The sequence below is a fragment of the Bubalus bubalis genome, chromosome 1 (assembly GCF_019923935.1).
Source record: "Bubalus bubalis isolate 160015118507 breed Murrah chromosome 1, NDDB_SH_1, whole genome shotgun sequence".
NCBI classification, from domain to species: Eukaryota; Metazoa; Chordata; class Mammalia; order Artiodactyla; family Bovidae; genus Bubalus; species Bubalus bubalis.
Window position 1 is genome coordinate 114497564 of NC_059157.1, and position 13555 is coordinate 114511118.

The 13555-nt window shown below is 40.4% G+C and overlaps 1 protein-coding gene across 12 annotated transcripts in view; it reads left to right on the forward strand.

Annotated features, from left to right (window-relative positions):
• The window catches only part of KALRN (kalirin RhoGEF kinase), a 705208-nt gene extending 692440 nt beyond the window's left edge, over positions 1 to 12768 (forward strand). For all 12 annotated transcript variants that reach the window (XM_025281073.3, XM_025281358.3, XM_025281444.3 and 9 more), the window contains 2 exons: positions 5385 to 5523; positions 6069 to 12768. In XM_025281073.3, coding sequence (XP_025136858.1) covers positions 5385 to 5523; positions 6069 to 6614 — 685 coding nt within the window. In that variant the 3' untranslated portion in view covers positions 6615 to 12768. The remainder of the gene's footprint in view (positions 1 to 5384; positions 5524 to 6068) is intronic.
• Positions 12769 to 13555: the final 787 nt, after the last annotated feature.

The window sequence follows — 13555 nt, forward strand, 5'->3', positions numbered from 1 at the left end:
TGGCAATGGGCTCACTGGAAGGGGTGAAAATGAAATGAAAGAGAGGAGTTTGTGCATCTATCTACTGCTATCAGTTCAGTTCAGTTCAGTCCCTCAGTCGTATCTGACTCTTTGCGACCCCATGAATTGCAGCACGCCAGGCCTCCCTGTCCATCACCATCTCCCGGAGTTCACTCAGACTCACGTCCATTGAGCCGGTGATGCCATCCAGCCATCTCATCCTCTGTCGTCCCCTTCTCCTCCCGCCCCAATCCCTCCCAGCATCAGAGTCTTTTCCAATGAGTCAACTCTTCACATGAGGTGGCCAAAGTACTGGAGTTTCAGCTTTAGCATCAGTCCTTCCAGTGAACGCCCAGGACTGACCTCCCTTAGAGTGGACTGGTTGGATCTCCTTGCAGTCCAAGGGACTCTCAAGAGTCTTCTCCAACACCACAGTTCAAAAGCATCAATTCTTCGGCACTCAGCCTTCTTCACGGTCCAACTCTCACATCCATACGTGATCACTGGAAAAACCATAGCCTTGACCAGATGGACCTTTGTTGGCAAACTAATGTCTCTGCTTTTCAATATGCTATCTAGGTTGGTCATAACTTTCCTTCCAAGGAGTAAGTGTCTTTTAATTTCATGGCTGCAGTCACCATCTGCAGTGATTTTGGAGCCCAAAAAAATCAAGTCTGATACTGTTTCCACTGTTTCCCATGAAGTGATGGGACCAGATGCCATGATCTTCTTTTCTGAATGTTGAGCTTTAAGCCAACTTTTTCACTCTCTTCTTTCACTCTTATCAAGAGGCTTTTTAGTTCCTCTTCACTTTCTGCCATAAGGGTGGTGTCATCTGCATATCTGAGGTGACTGATATTTCTCCTGGCAATCTTGATTCCAGCTTGTGCTTCTTCCAGCCCAGCATTTCTCATGATCTATTCTGCATATAAGTTAAATAAGCAGGGTGACATACTCCTTGACATACATAAGCAGCCTTGACATACTCCTTTGCCTATTTGGAACCAGTCTGTTGTTTCATGTCCAGGTCTGTTGCTTCCTGACCTGCATACAGGTTTCTCAAAAGGCAGGTCAGGTGGTCAGGTATTCCCATCTCTTGAAGAATTTCCCACAGTTTATTGTGATCCACACAGTTAAAGGCTTTGGCATAGTCAATAAAGCAGAAATAGATGTTTTTCTGGAACTCTCTTGCTTTTTCCATGATCCAGCGGATGTTGGCCATTTGATCTCTGGTTCCTCTGCCTTTTCTAAAACCAGCTTGAACATCTGGAAGTTCACGGTTCAGGTATTGCTGAAGCCTGGCTTGGAGAATTTTGAGCATTACTTTACTAGCGTGTGAGATAAGTGCAATTGTGCAATAGTTTGAGCATTCTTTGGCATTGCCTTTCTTTGGGATTGGAATGAAAACTGACCTTTTCCAGTCCTGTGGCCACTGCTGAGTTTTCCAAATTTGCTGGTATATTGAGTGCAGCACTTTCACAGCATCATCTATGAAGATTTGAAATAGCTCAACTGGAATTCCATCACCTCCACTAGCTTTGTTCATAGTGATGCTTCCTAAGGCCCACTTGACTTCACATTCCAGGATGTCTGGCTCTAGGTCAGTGATCACACCATCATGATTATCTGGGTCGTGAACATCTTTTTTGTACAGTTCTTCTGTGTATTCTTGCCACCTTTTCTTAATATCTTCTGCTTCTGTTAGGTCCATACCATTTCTGTCCTTTATTGAGCCCATCTTTGCATGAAATGTTCCTTTTGTATCTCTAATTTTCTTGAAGAGATCTCTAGTCTTTCCCATTCTCTTGTTTTCCTCTATTTCTTTGCATTGATCACTGAGGAAGGCTTTCTTATCTCTTCTTGCTATTCTTTGGAACTCTGCATTCAGATGCTTATATCTTTCCTTTTCTCCTTTGCTGTTCACTTCTCTTCTTTTCACAGCTATTTGTAAGGCCTCCTTAGACAGCCATTTTGCTTTTTTGCATTTCTTTTCCATGGGGATGGTCTTGATCCCTGTCTCCTGTACAATGTCACGAACCTCATTCCATAGTTCATCAGGCACTCTATCAGATCTAGTCCCTTAAATCTATTTCTTACTTCCACTGTATAATCATAAGGGATTTGATTTAGGTCATACCTGAATGGTCTAGTGGTTTTCCCTACTTTCTTCAATTTCAGTCTGAATTTGGCAATAAAGAGCTCATGATCTGAGCCACAGTCAGCTCCCGGTCTTGTTTTTGCTGATTCTATAGAGCTTCTCCATCTTTGACTGCAAAGAATATAATCAATCTGATTTCAGTATTGACCCTCTGGTGATGTCCACGTGTAGAGTCTTCTCTTGTGTTGTTGGAAGAGGGTGTTTGCTATGACCAGTGCGTTCGCTTGGCAAAACTCTATTAGTCTTTGCCCTGCTGCATTCTGTACTCCAAGGCCAAATTTGCCTATTACCGCAGGTGTTTCTTGACTTCCTACTTTTGCATTCCAGTCCTCTATAATGAAAAGGACATCTTTTTTGAGTGTTAGTTCTAAAAGGTCTTGTACGTCTTCATAGAACTGTTCAACTTCAGCTTCTTCAGCATTACTGGTTGGGGCATAGACTTGGATTACTGTGATATTGAGTGGTTTGCCTCGGAAGCGAACAGAGATCATTCTGTCGTTTTTGAGATTGCATCCAAGTACTGCATTTCGGACTCTTTTGTTGACCATGATGGCTACTCCATTTCTTCTGCCCGCAGTAGTAGATATAATGGTCATCTGAGTTAAATCCACCCATTCCAGTCCATTTTAGTTCGCTGATTCCTAGAATGTCAATGTTCACTCTTGCCATCTCCTGTTTGACCACTTCCAATTGGCCTTGATTCATGGATCTAACATTCCAGGTTCCTATGCAATATTGCTCTTAACAGCATCGGACCTGGCTTCTATCACCAGTCACATCCACAGCTGGGTATTGTTTTTGCTTTGGCCCCATCCCTTCATTCTTTCTGGAGTTATTTCTCCACTGATCTCCAGTAGCATACTGGGCACCTACTGACCTGGGGAGTTCCTCTTTCAGTATCCTATCTTTTGCCTTTTCATACTGTTCATGGGGTTCTCAAGGCAAGAATACTGAAATGGTTTGCTGTTCCCTTCTCCAGTGGACCACATTCTGTCAGACCTCTCCACCATGACCTGCCCGTCCTGGGTGGCCCCACACAGCATGGTTTAGTTTCATTGAGTTAGACAAGGCTATGGTCCATGTGATCAGATTGGCTAGTTTTCTGTGAGTGTGGTTTCAGTGTATCTGCCCTCTGATGCCTTCTCGCAACACCTACCGTCTTACTTGGGTTTCTCTTACCTTGGTCGTGGGGTATCTCTTCACGGCTGCTCCAGCAAAGCACAGCCCTGCTCCTTACCTTGGACGTGGGGTATCTCCTCAGGGCTGCCCCTCCTGACCTTGAACGTGGAGTAGCTCCTCTCGGTCCTCCTGCACCTGCACAGCTGCCACTCCTTGGATGTGGGGTTGCTCCTCTCATCTACTGCTATAGCATCCCCAGTCTACCCCCAAGAAAGTACTTTCAGGGTAGAATCTTACTTTCAAAACCTCCCACTCATTCCAGAGTTCCTCTCATTCCAGACCTTCAAAAACTTCCACTCATTCCAGTATGTATCCCTGTATACTGGGTCCCAGAAGAGAGCAATAAGGTCACATCCTTCCCACTCCTTCCCCAAGCTAAGAACAGAGATCATGCCCTGTAGTTTAGAGAAATCTTACAGAGGCCCAAGAGGACAGTCTTTTCAGAAGTATGGATCCCTCATAGAAATGTTGTCTGGTTGGTGTGATGAGGCCCTGGGTCTGGAGAGAAGACAGACATTTATACTGGAGACCAGTACTGTGTATGGCTCCACATGTACCTCTGTTCAGTAAAGAAGCACCTCCATTTACAGCTTTCAACTGTGATTTAGGCCTCTGAGCCTGTCAAGGAAAGCAGGAGAAGAAAACAAGCTGGTGGGAAGGAACAAGCTAGAGAAGAGAATGGGAACTTGGTGGGAGGATATCAGCTGTGCTCAAAAGTAGCTTCTGATTCTGGCTCAGGTTGCTCTGCCTGGGCCTCTCCTGGGGATGGTCCTCAATGGCCCAGTGCACGTTAGAGAACAGCCGCCTGACATCTGGTCACTCCCTGCTAAAGAGGGCACAGGGCACCTAAAGATAGTTGCCATTCCTTGCACACTTACTATTGCTGCCAGTTATGCTTTAATGCCTCATTGTCTCACTTGATCCATCAAGAGTCCTCATAGATGAAATAGGGATTGTTACTGTTGTTGTTGTTACTCTCACTTTAAAGATGAAGAAAGCAAAACACAGAGAGTTTAAATGACTTGTTCCAAGACCCCAGCCTGTTTGTGGCAGAACCAGGATTCAAGTCTAGGTTTGGCTGGCTCCTCGTAGCAGGCTCTCAGGCATAGTTTTTAAAGTTGGATAGTTTCCCAGGAGGAGTAGGATTCAAGAAGGGATCGTGAATGTCAAGGTCAAATTTTGCCTACTTGCTACTTTTCCCCAACTAAAAGCTGACAAAGGAAAAGCAATTTGCAAAACACGTGAGGCTCCTTGAAGCCATCAGATTCCAGTTATTCAGATAGTTGCAAGATCTGTCTCTGTCTCCTCCCTTTCTGTATTTTGCAATCTAACCTCTCTTAATGGAGAAGGCAATGGCACCCCACTCCAGTACTCTTGCCTGGAAAATCCCATGGATGAAGGAGCCTGGTAGGCTGCAGTCCATGGGGTCACTAAGAGTCAGGCACGACTGAGTGACTTCACTTTCACTTTTCACTTTTCCTGCATTGGAGAAGGAAATGGCAACCCACTCCAGTGTTCTTGCCTTGAGAATCCCAGGGACGGGGAAGCCTGGTGGGCTGCCGTCTATGGGGTCGCACAGAGTCGGACACGACTGAAGCGACTTAGCAGCAGTAGCAGCAGCAACCTCTCTTAAAGGGATGTCAGACTTTCCTTGTGAGCAATTTCAATGGACAGAGTCTGCAAGGCTACAGTCCATAGCCTTGCAGAGTTGGACACAACTGAAGCGACTTAGCAGGCATTCACAATGTTTCTTAAGATTATACAGATTTATTCTCTGAAGCATGCGTCTCTCTCTTATCTACCCATCTATTTCTATCTCTTTCTATCTCCTCCATATCTATTTACCTATCTATCTATCTTTTTAATGTAAGTTCTGAACATTGTACTAACTTTGGACTCTAACTAAAATGCGCATGTCTTGCAACACTGATCTTCATTTATAATAAGAAATAGGAGAAATATTAGCAATGTTACAGATTTATATGTGTGCTATTTTTTTGTTTTCTTTGCAAACATATTTCCTTGGCCTTTTCCTCCCTTTTTTCAGGATGGACGATGGCCGACTCTTAGACTACCTTATGAATCATGATGAGCTGATGGAAGAAAAAGTAGCTTTCTACATTCGAGACATCATGGAAGCCCTGCAGTACCTTCATAACTGCAGAGTTGCACATTTGGACATAAAGGTAATAATAAACAGCAACCCTAGCAGAGAAATGGTTAAGTTCAACCTGCCAGTCATTGCCCTTGAGGAATGTAAATTCTCATTTTATTTTCTTGCATTAGAATCCCTGTGAATATTAAACACAAAATGGGTCATCACACAATTTGTGTGTTATTATTAAATTAATGAGAACACATCAGAGTCACATAATATCTGGGCTAAGAGAAGGTAGGTAGGCTTTAACCACTTTGTCTAACTTTATAGAAGGAATCACTAAATGTTGCTGTCTTTTTCTAAAGAAGCCCCTGTTCCCCCCCAAATAAATAATTTACTCTTTCAGTGCAGAAGGGCTAGTTAAAAAGACAGGATTTTTAGTGTCAACCAACTTCTCTGAAGTACCATCCAGCCTCAAGAGTTTAGTTCAGTTTGAAGCATAGGGAACATCCCACACACTAGAGGCTTTATCAAAGAATAGCAGAACCATGTTGGAGTGGCTGGAGTCCTACAGAAAGTCAAAACAGAGCTGAACTTGCCTTCTTTCCTCCCCACCTCCTTGGATCTCCGCAGCCTGAAAACCTGCTCATTGACCTACGGATTCCAGTGCCTCGAGTGAAGCTCATTGACTTGGAGGATGCTGTCCAGATCTCAGGTCACTTCCATATCCACCACCTGCTGGGGAACCCCGAGTTTGCTGCCCCAGAAGTGATCCAGGGCATCCCTGTATCCCTGGGCACCGACATCTGGAGCATCGGGGTTTTGACATACGTCATGCTGAGTGGGGTCTCCCCCTTCTTGGATGAGAGCAAGGAGGAGACATGTATCAATGTGTGCAGGGTGGACTTCAGCTTTCCCCATGAGTACTTCTGTGGTGTGAGCAATGCTGCCAGAGATTTCATCAATGTGATCCTACAGGAAGACTTTCGGAGGCGGCCCACGGCAGCCACCTGCCTGCAGCATCCGTGGCTGCAGCCCCACAATGGCAGCTACTCCAAGATCCCCCTGGACACCTCCCGCTTGGCGTGCTTCATCGAGCGCCGCAAGCATCAGAATGATGTGCGCCCCATTCCCAACGTCAAAAGCTACATTGTCAATCGGCTAAACCAAGGCACGTAGCCATCTCCCAGCCCTCGTGGTTTCACATGGAAGTGCAGTGTGAACCAAAGCAAGACTGAATGTGTCTGTAAATAATTCTGTCCATCATTCACTCCATGTGGTTCTCTGGATTGAGAGATGTACCTCTTAAGCCTCCTCAGTGGTTTGTCAAGGTCTGAGCAGCAGTGAAATCACCCTAAATCCAGGGACTTTCCAGAAGGTCGTTCAGAAGAGATACAGATGTAGAGTCACGGAAAGTATTCAGAAAAGAGGCAGAGATAACAAGAATAGCAGCTGTTATGACATTTTAACTGTGTTCCAAAATGAGTGGTTAACTTGGCAAAACATAAGATCACTGAAGAAAGAATAAAGGTTCCTGCCTTTGCTGAAATTTTAAGCAAGAAGTTCTATTTAACAGAGATGTCATGTATGTCAACTGTACCGGTTTAGATTACTTACATATAGTTTCTTAATAGGATACATGTACACATACAGTAAAAATATATCGCATTCAACTTTCAGAGTTTTATAATATAGAGATATATATGAAATCAATCTTAAGTAACTTTGAGTGCTCCAGTTAAGACAGTAACTTATGTACCGAAGCATTACATTGTTTTGACTAAGCACAATTAGATGACAGGTTTTGGGTTTTTTTTCTAAAGCCTTTTATAAATCTTGTATAGAACTCTTTTACCAGAACCTGTGCATTAAAAGAAAGCAATGTTACCCTTTTGCAATCTGTGAGTGAGAAGATTTTTCTCTCGGTCACAGGTATTTGACTAACTTAGGTTCTGTTTATGAAATGCTATCCCCGGATTCACTGGCAGCTCAGAGTTCATCTGGCAGGAAAGCCTGCCAGGGAATAAGTCCAAATATAGCATGAGTTGTGGGGCTATTTTTTATGTCTACACTTGATTTGAAATAGGTAACGAGTAAAACAGGTTCATACAAAAGTGCAAATAGAAACCTTTCCTGCAGTTCCTGTGAAGAACGTACCCACACTTTCTGATGTCTTCTGCAGCTGTAGAATGCAGTCCTCAGAAAGCTAGCCTGCTTTATTTCTAACCCCTTAGAGAAATGAAGGGGTGCTTACCAAAAGGAAGCAGCCATACAGGCCTTTCAAAGGCCTGGTCCCAAGTCCTTTTTGAAGCCATGGAATAAAATCTGATACGTCATCCTAACAGAGCATTGAGTTTTAACTGCAATTGCAATATCTATCACTGCTCAGCCACCAATATTTCCCTGGACTAAAAGGACTAATTGCATTTTGAGGCCGACGCTGCTTTCTGGTATATATTCTCCATACAAGATGGTTATGAACTGCCTTTTTTTCCACTGGTGGAAAAAAAATTAAACCTGGGCATTTCATAGTCTCTTTCTTTCTTTCTTTTTCCTCGGTTTTTGGGAGATTTGTTTTTGAGTTTTGTACATGAGCCATCTTTTGTTTCCTAGAATGTGTTTTTTAAATTACTCTTATGCAAATGCTATTTTAAAAAATATAACTTAAGTGTTTGTTCAAATCAGGTTTAATGGCATTGCTTCTCTCTTATAAAAAGACTGAGAAAATTAAAATCATGCAGCACAGAAGTGCAAGCAGAGAGTTTATGAAGGATAAATAGAACTATAAACCTATCTTAATGAAGAAGAATGATGGAAACTAAGCCTGAACTTTAATATATAAAATACTTATTCCTGCAGTGGAAATGTAGAATTAAAAATACTCATCATTCTTTTCCATTGACTTCAAAGTCAACTTCTTCATCCATGCTCCACCTCATCCCATCTAAGATTATAGACTAATAAATTAGTAGAAAGTACAAGCAATAAGACTAGATAGCACTTATGTATTTTCAGGATTAACCAAATAAGTGGAAACTGATTCTGACTGTATTTGTTTCCCAGTTTTCGAATGGCCCTGGGCCACCAAGGCTACTTTCTCAGAGCTCTCTAACCCTTCATATTCTTCATTTAAACCCATAGTTCTATACCAATACTATATGATACAATATTTTGAAATTTAAAACAAGTTTACTAAAAACTCTTTTAGTAAACATGTCTTTGTTATAAGATATAACATAAAAGAAGAAAGCCTGGTCCCTCGGGCTCATCATGGGATAGATACAGGCACTGAGGATTCTGAATATCTGTACAGTATGGCTTGGCAAGTTATTTTCCATCCACTGTGGATGATAACTAAAAAGCCCCCTGATGAATCTTTATGAGTTTTTATGACCATGTAGGAGACAAGCTGAGTTTTTGCTTGAGAAGGATAATGGTGTCCAGACTGCACAGGAGAGCATTAATGAAATTGTGCTGTTGGGAGGGCAAGAATGTTAGAGCCAAAGCATTTATAACAGCTTTCACATCAGAGTTGGAATGGTCCAGATGGAAGGCAAGTATGATTTTGTTAACTGGAGCCAAAGAACAATCATTAGAATAGAATGAATTTAATAGTGGCCCCAAGAGAAAGGGTATATATTTTATATGGTTTGATAACTGAAGAAAGCCAACAGGGAGACATCCTATCTTCAAAGCTCCTGGTCCTTCCCAATGAGGATAAGTTGATTGTGTTCCTGGTTCAGGAATTCTCTTTAGCAAGTTGGAAATAACAAGGAATCCCAGAAGATGGGGCTGGGAAATATACTCTAGCTGCTCTGTGGGCAACTGTGGTGAGGGATGAAGGATTAGGAACCACTTTCTTGTACCTATTTTGGCAGAGAGATTTATTACTTTGTGGTAGAGAAGAGGGGAGAGATGAGAAAATAGTCCCCTTCTAATTATGGTAATTTTTGCAATCAAAACTTAACTAGGAATCAGTAAGAATGAACTTCCAGTTGAAATGGGAAAAATAAATATTGGTTAAAGTCACAAGTTTCTTGCTTGGCTTATATCCATTGTATAGGGTTTTGGGTTTTTTTGTTGTATAAGGATGGGATGCAGAAAGAAGGAAAAGATCAGGGACAACCCACAATAATTTTTTAAAGGTATATATAGTAATTTACTACATCTTTTACATTGGTTTCAAATTAAACAGATTTGTATCCACTTACAGCTGAATGTGAGAAAATTTTTAAGAAAAAAAATTGTAACGTTGGAGGTGTCCTTCAGGTCTCTCACAGCCATAAACACTCTTGGGGGGAACAGAGGAAGCAGAGGAAAAGCTGGCTGTACCGCTTAAGTCTTTATAAATAGTAGTGCCTTTCAGAGGGGAGGATGGGAGATAAAGAAGTTCATTGTATTTAGATTGACTGATATTGCAGCATTTTTTCCTTAAAATATCTTTTAAATTAAACCATCTGAACATAGGGTGAGCCCAGGAATTCTTGAGTTTCAACCTCAGCTGTTCCTGATTCGTCCTTTCTTACAGAAAGTCTTTGTTTTTTTCTTCCCCAAATATCCCCATTGTGAAAATGGGAGTTGGGGGAAGGAGGGAGGAATTAATCTTATAGGAATGTGGGGAAAATACCTTAGTTGGGATGTCTAGAAAATACTTTGATTTTTTAAAAAGTGCTACACACTGCCAGTGCTAAGAATTTTATTGATGGTAACTTTGAACATTCCAAGATTTCAATATTCATGACTTTAGATACCATTTACAAACTTATGAGATTAAATTCTGTAAATTGATTTTAATTGGAAGTACTAGGTGCTCTTTGTCTGAATGTTATTTGATCTTAGCCTGTAATTTCAATCATTTAAAAGCTTATTTACAGAAAAAGGTTAGGAGAGCTGATGAAGTGTTTGTCAATAAACTGTTTTCTCGAGAATGTCTTATGGCAGAAGCACAGAGTAAGATGCCCTCCAAAGCAACCACGACTCTCTTCTCAAGCTTTATGCTCTAGAAAAATTGACAGAGAAAAGCCCAAACAGCCACTTTCCTCACTGGGAGGGCAGAGATGAGAATAAAATATTTTCTGATATCACAACTCATTTCTTTAGAATCTCACAGGTTTCTATAATAAGAGGCAAATTAAATGCACAGGTGTAGAAATGAACTGTTTTTGGAGGGAAAACTTGGGATCTTTTTCTTTTTTTTTTTAAGATAACTAGATGTTCTGGAAGTAGCATATTTGTTTTTCCATAGTCTCCATGATTTAGTGCTGGTGAGTTAGTTGTTACTTTTTTCTTGCCTTGTGGAAGAGCATGGACATTTAGATTTGTGAGACTACAAAGGGGCAAATATGTTATAAACTAGATGCTGGTTATTTCTGAATATTAAGTAAAACTTTGTCCCGTAAATTTGATAGAGGAGGGGAAAAGTGCAAACTCACCACATCCTTGTTCAGTTTTGAGAAATGTGGGGCTTATTTATTTCCCTCCTGTGTAGCATCTCCGTGGAGTCTGGGTTAGGCAACCACAGAATGTGAGCTTTCAGTGGGTTTATTAGCATTACAGTTTTCTTAACTATTTAAAATCTAGGGATCATTTGGAAATGAATAACTAAACCCAAGGTGGGGTTAGAAAAGATAAGATTTACCCATTCTCTACTAAGAAAAGGGGAACTACTATGTTAATATACATTTTCTAAAAACTAAAAGGTTCTTTGTTTCATTAATTCTAGAGGGTTAAAAACAGCTGAAATTTATCCATAGCATTAGATATCTTTAATAGAGAATATTATTCATGTGAGAAATATACACAAAAATAGTAGAACACAGGCCATATTTTCTATGAAAGACATTTCTTCCTCATTTTCAATACATGTAGAAGTTAGAAGAGAGGAAAAAACAATTACTCTCAGACAAATTTTCATCTTTAAGGGACATTTATGAAAAGATTGAAATTAATACTCATGGGCTATTGTGTTTCCTGTTAGCCTGTTTGCTGGGAGATTCTAAATTGTGGTCAGATTCTGTTTTTATTCAGATGAACAAGATTAACTGCTTATTCAGATAACTGTTATTTTGGATAATGAGGATGGCTGAAGAAATGGAAAAGAGTGCAAATGAATTTACTAGCTGAGGAATAGCTAGTGTAAGAGTGCCCGACTTCCATCAAGAAATGAAGCCACATCTTGGAGTATTATGGGGACTGTTACTATGATCTCAAAGACTGTGGTTATGAATTTGAAGGTAACAAAACATACGTCTTCTCTTACTAACTTAAGCCATATACGTCATCTCTATGATTGATTTTTTTTGACCCCGGTGCTTTTACTTCTGTTTCTGCCAAACTTTGGCCTACTCTATGGGGAAGGTGAGTGAGTAAAACTAGTAGTTAGGACAAATGTGAAGACTGAAAAAACTAAACGTGTTCTTCAGAACGAGATCCTAGTCAGAGCACAGTAGTGATCAAAGTGCAAACTGTTGGAAAATCTGGATATATGTACATCTGTACATGTATATAGTGTATAATATGTATGTATATGTTATTGCTCATATGCAGAAATCTATCCATTTGAAGACAGCCCAGGTGGATCAGTTTTCTAGTAGAAAACCATTTAGGGCCATTCAAAACCATTAGGGCTGATGGGTAGAGTTAGAGTCTACTCACTGGGGATTTATTTGCTGTCTTTTGAAGCTACAAAGCCAAACGAACAAAGCTTGAAACATAATGGGACCATCATTTAGGTTATTGTTTGCCTGGAGTCAGAAGAATCTTTATATTTGAATATTTAACAGTTGGTTTGCAAATTTTACTGGCACCTCTTGGTTTTGAGTGATTCCTCCCCACCAGATCTTTTGAGAGTTTGGGGGTGGGCTTCTCTGGCCATTCAGATAAAGGGCCTTATCCATAAGTGGACAGGTTTCCCCATAGGGACCATTACACATATACATATAAGTACATACTTCCATCAGGCTTGTAACAATTGATTTAAAATCACTCCACAGTATTGATAAATAGCTCTATATTTTCAAGGTGCAGAAGAATTCCACAGCCTTAATTATTTCAGTGTCTTGCTGGTCTGCCTTAAGTGTATCTTCTGGGTTTTTGGTTGTCTCATTATTAAATTTTTCTGCAGTTGTTCATTTTGTATGCACACAATGTCGTTTTGTAAAGGTAGGTTGTAAATATTTTATTTGTAAGTCAAAATCACTCATGTGTAATGTTGTAAAGTGATGACTTGCTGTCTTGTTATTATCATTACAGTAAATGTTCTAAGTTATGGATGAAGCTTCAAACTGTACATCTCAAGTTATGCATTCCTATAAATATACTATATTAAAGATTATTTCTGGTGGTCTTTTGTTTTCTTTCAAATTAAAATGTCCAGTAAAAGAAAAGAGTAATTTTTTTTGTTCTTCTTCCAAATATATGAAAGCCTTTGACAAGATGCAAATATTGCACTTTTATTAAAACACATTTTGCCCAGCATTTTGGAAAGAAAAGAATAATTTTGTAGCCTGAAGAAATACTCTAAGGCATTTCTCTATCTAAAAATGCCAAAGAAGCCTCAATGTGTGTTGTTAACTTCATTATGGTGTTACATTTGGCAACTTAGTTAGAAAATTGTTAGGCCATAGGGGATGGATCTCAGAAGTTTACACAATATATTGTGGACTCCAGGAGTCTGGATTAGACTGTGCAGACGTAATCAGGCTTTGAAAGAGTCTGTATGTGCCACCCAAATGCAAATGAAACTAATTCATAGTATATTGTCAATTAACTAGAGTGTGTTAAAATTTATACTTTGTAAAGGAAAAATCTCATTTAAAGTGGAGGGAGGAAGCCCTGAAGGAGGAGCTGTGTTGCACACAAAAGCACATACCACCCTGTGCACCTTATTTTACATCCCTGGGTAGGAAGAGGTTTACTTAACTTCCTTAGCATGAGGATGGAAGATTTTTTTCCTTGCCCACCAATAATGCAGCCAATGAAAAGCAACCAAGAAACTGTCAGCCCATAAGAAACTGTCACCACCCTGAACTCTTGATTTACTCCAAAGAACTTTCCTTCGAAGAAAACCCTCCCAATTTCCGGGGTGTCTTCATAAAGTAGCATTCCTCTCCTTTGTTCTC